Source organism: Prunus persica, chromosome G7 (genome assembly GCF_000346465.2).
Source record: "Prunus persica cultivar Lovell chromosome G7, Prunus_persica_NCBIv2, whole genome shotgun sequence".
Lineage (NCBI taxonomy): Eukaryota > Viridiplantae > Streptophyta > Magnoliopsida > Rosales > Rosaceae > Prunus > Prunus persica.
The window spans coordinates 19,858,294-19,862,722 of NC_034015.1; the positions used below are offsets into that span (position 1 = coordinate 19,858,294).

The 4,429-nt window shown below is 39.4% G+C and overlaps 1 protein-coding gene across 1 annotated transcript; it reads right to left on the reverse strand.

The window, feature by feature from the left end:
• Window positions 805–2,930, reverse strand: LOC18771268 (ethylene-responsive transcription factor TINY). The gene has a single exon (XM_020567714.1). The coding sequence runs from the start codon at window positions 2,238–2,240 to the stop codon at window positions 1,389–1,391; it is 852 nt and encodes a 283-aa protein (XP_020423303.1). The 5' UTR covers window positions 2,241–2,930; the 3' UTR covers window positions 805–1,388.

Sequence of the window (4,429 nt, forward strand, 5' to 3'; positions counted from 1 at the left end):
TATGTACTGGGAAATTCATGAACATGGCTATTGACAGCTTCCAAACCCTCTAGATTATTTGTCAAGTACTTCTGGATTTGGCTTATTTGTTATTGTTTAGGGTGTTTATGTAAAGGATTTGTACTATATATACTATATATGCAATGGAATCAAAGAGCTCACGTCACATATCTGGCTGGACAGCAGGGAACTATTAGGCGATTTATTAGGATTTTCTCTTCTTTTAACTGCATGTGCAACTTTGTTAAACCAACATATTAAATATTAGCCTACCTAATTAGAATTTAGAAGTAGGTTTCTATTCGAGTCTCCCCTCCGGCGATATCGCTTATATCTAGTAATTACAAGTACATAACGAAGACAGGACGTCTCATAATTAAACGATTTTTTAATCTTCTTCTTTTCCATGTCAACAGAACTGGAGCGTACAAACTTACTTGGACAATATAGTTTACTATAGTTAGAACTTTGTTCTTACAAGTGTAATTAAGATGAACACCAACAAACAACCATCTTCAGTCTCAATTAAGGAAGTTGAAAAAAGGACAAAGAAAATCCTAACAACCCTTGGAAACCCTAGTGTTTTGGTCTATGTATATATTTTATAATAATAAATTACCGATCTCTCTTAATAATACATGTCAGTGATTCAGAGGCATCTTTGGGAACCAGTTATGGCATACAGCCTGAAACGCAATTGTCACTGCAATTAGTCCCCTAACTAGATCTTACTACTAAACTAAACATGCACACATGGCCAAGATCATGATTCATGAGCAATTGTCACTGAAATAATGCATGTAGAGAAAATCAAAGACATGGATTATTTGTATGCTTTAAGGTAATAACACTTCCCCATGAATTAACACTTACAATAAATTCAATGGTTTAAGAAATTACTAGTTACAAGAATGTCTCGGAAATGTAGGAAACAGTGAAAAACAACTAGGAAACTGAAGGCCCCTTTCTCTTCGGTTTCAATCAAAGGGGAAGTAGTCATAATCTAAACTCCAAAACAATTTATTGTATTTATTCTTCAAAAAAGTAGAAATATTTGGGACAGAAAGTGACTGTGAGAGAGAGAGAGAGAGAGAGAGAGAGAGAGAGAGAGAGATTGTGTGTAGATTGTAGACTGTGTATACTGTGGAGGACTGTGGACTATGGACCATTGACAATTTGGCAATGGAGTGGAGAAAATACTACCCCAAAACTAATCACTGCAACCACCGATGGCCTAAAAGGATCAAGAAAAAGTATATAGCCCTTAGAAAAATAAATATAAAATAAAAAAAATTAAAATGAGAGAGAAGCAAAGCACACAGGATGAAGAAGAGAGAGAGAGAGAGAGAGAGAGAGCCAAGAAGAGGCAAGCAACAGTTGAGTTGATATTAATGTTGCCACAATAAGGCATCAGCAAAGCACTCTGCAGCTGCTGGTGGCTCAGGCATTAACATTTGATCATCCCTAATATTATTGATAATACTATTATACCCATACTCCTCCTCAAAATAACTGTTGTGCCACCACGGTGGAGGGTACAGCCACCCCTCCACCGAGTCCACAAACACGAACTCGTTCCCTGACTCGGCCGACTCGTAACTCGTCCCCAGACTCGGCAGCTCCACTATCTCACTCAGCTCCTCTGGCGTTCCCGCGTCCCCGCTTGTTGTACTACTTGTTGTGGGACCCACCAATGAGGATGACGATGATGACGATGATAATGACGACGACGACGACTGTGACAATGCCGGTGATGATGACTGTGACGGTGGGGGAGGTGCGTTTAGCGTGATCTCCATGGAAGCGGCTTTGGCAGCGGCGGTTTGGATGTCTCGGGGAGAGTTCGATTCGGGTCGGGGCAGCGACCCGGCGAGTCCGGGGAAGTTGAGGATCGCCGAGTTGCCTTTGATGCACAAAGCCGCCACGTCGTGGGCACGTGCGGCCATCTCCGGGGTCGAGAAGGTGCCGAGCCAGATCCGATTCTTCTTCCTGGGCTCGCGGATTTCGGATACCCATTTGCCCCAGGTCCGCATTCGGACCCCTCTGTAAACCGGGTGCTTGCTGCTGGTTTCTCGAGCTCGCTTGACCCGTTTCTGATCCGGGTCGGGCGAGTCAGAGCTTCCGGGTAATGGGTTTTGGGCCGAGTTTGGCAAGGACTGCGAAAACCCAGATGAGGATGGGGAAGGCGAAGAGGGTGAGTTGAAGCTTGACTCGGTCTCCGAGTTAGTCGGGTCAGCCATTGTTGTTGAGTTCAGAGGAGGGGGCCTTGGTGTTGTTTTGAGCCTAAAAACAACCCAAAGGAAAAAGATTCTAGCTTTGGTTTCTCTCTGTTACTGAAAATAGAAGAGAATGCGTTTGAAGCTTGAAAAAGGAGCAGGCTTTTGTGAGTATGAGACAGTGTGAGAGCAGAGTAGCATATGGCTGAGTCTGTTTGTTGGAGAAGGAGAGAATCAAAGAATAAAAAGAGAGTTGGAGAGTGTGCGTGTTTATTTCGTGTGAGAGTGGGAAAATGAGAAAATGAGAAAATGAGAAGAATGGGAAATGAATTGAGTTGAGAAAGAAGAGCAAGTGAGGAGAGGGGTTTTAGTAGAGGAAGGAGAGGAGAGAGACAGAGAGAGCATCATCAAAGGAGAGAGAGGGAAAACGTGGGGGTTCTTTGTTTAAGCTAAAACCTCACAAAACTTGATAATATAAATAAATTTAATTTAAAAAAAAAAAAAAACCCACAACGCTAAGGTTGGTATACCTTTCCCCTTTTAACCCACCTTTGTCATTAAATCTCCATGACCATCTATTTTATAATTCACTTCTCGTATTGAATCTCGATCGAAAAAATTTCACTTATACTCAATTTTCTTTAATTTAGATTTTATTTATTGATATAATTGATTGTTCAAGAAGCGATAAAATCATCATTTAGGTTCGAATTGAATTAGTAAAATGCTTAAATTATAGGTTTTCAATATCGGATCATTTAAACTGATACTCGTACCCTAACATCTAAGCTTTTAAAGCGTCACTGTATACATTAAATAATCAACCATGTTAACAAAGGACATCAGAATTGAATAAAATTGGAAGTAAACCAACTGTGTGCAGTATTATTATGCAGAAAATACACGGTGTGCAGTAGAAACAGAAGGGGCCAGAAAGCAATGGGAGTGACAAATTGGAAATGGTACGGCTGTTATATTCTGAGGGCTTAAGGGTCACAAAACACAGCTGGCACACGGCACAGCACAGCACAACCTTCTGGGGACAATTAGGATTTCCATAGTAGGATGGGTTAGGTCTCTCTTCTGTACCACCCCATCTTCAATAGGTCAATAAATCTTCCCCTTCCAATTTTCACCTATCACCCCCCTCCTTCTGCTCACTGCACCCACCACCAAAGCAATAATATTAATACCACTCTCTTCTCTTCTCTTCTTCTTCTTCTTCTTCTTCTTCAACCAGCCAAATACCCAGAGACTTCAAAATGTTTTTCTTTTTCTTTGATTCATTAAAACCCAGCATTTACCCCACACCCCACATACATTGCCAAAACCAATCTTAACAGCTAGACTGCTCCTCTGCAAGCCCCTTAAGTACTCCTAGTTTATACTATGTTCTTAGTTGCTTCCCAGTCCTGTCACTTCAGGTTTATTTATGAGTGCCGATTTTCCCACTTTCTTTTTGTCCACTTACACTCTATTTTACTTTCAACATTTTTTTTACTATAATATGCAATTTCCAATTAAGGAAGTGTAAGTGGACAAATGCGTAGTAAAAAAATCAGCTCCCTTATTTATTTACCAAACCATAGAATTTTTTATTATTAGTTTTTGTAAAATGACAAAAAAAGAAAAGAAAAAGCAAAAATGCATTTTATAGTACAGTCTACAGAGGGTTGTACGGTCTCATTATGTTTTTCTAGCCAGATCATCTGTGTCCTTTTTAACTTCGCTTTGCAAATGTTTTTTTTATTTATAAATATTTTGTTTTCATCTTGAGGTATCAATCAACCAACAAAACCCAGACCAAAGGGGTTACTTAAAATTAGGGTGGCCAGGACTCATAATTGAGATCATGGGCTTTTATTACTTTTGGTCCCAGCAAAGAAAGAGGTAATTTAGATTCCATCAGTTTCCCTAACATAATATAATCTAGTAATTAAAGTAGTTTTTTTTCCCCAGAGAGATGCAGATTTCCACGTTTTTATATTCTTTTTTCATCCAAGAAAGGATAAATTTATTAATTTAATGACTTGCAATTATTATTTTTAATTGTAAAAGAAGAAATGAATCCAATGTAATAAGGACAAAAACTGCCTTTTATTTGATCTGCATTAAGCTTGTGATTGTCCAATTATTTGGCCTCAAATTAGAACCAAAAAAAGCCAAAGAAATCAACTCATTGCTAATAATCTGGTCCGGTCCAGCTATGGTGA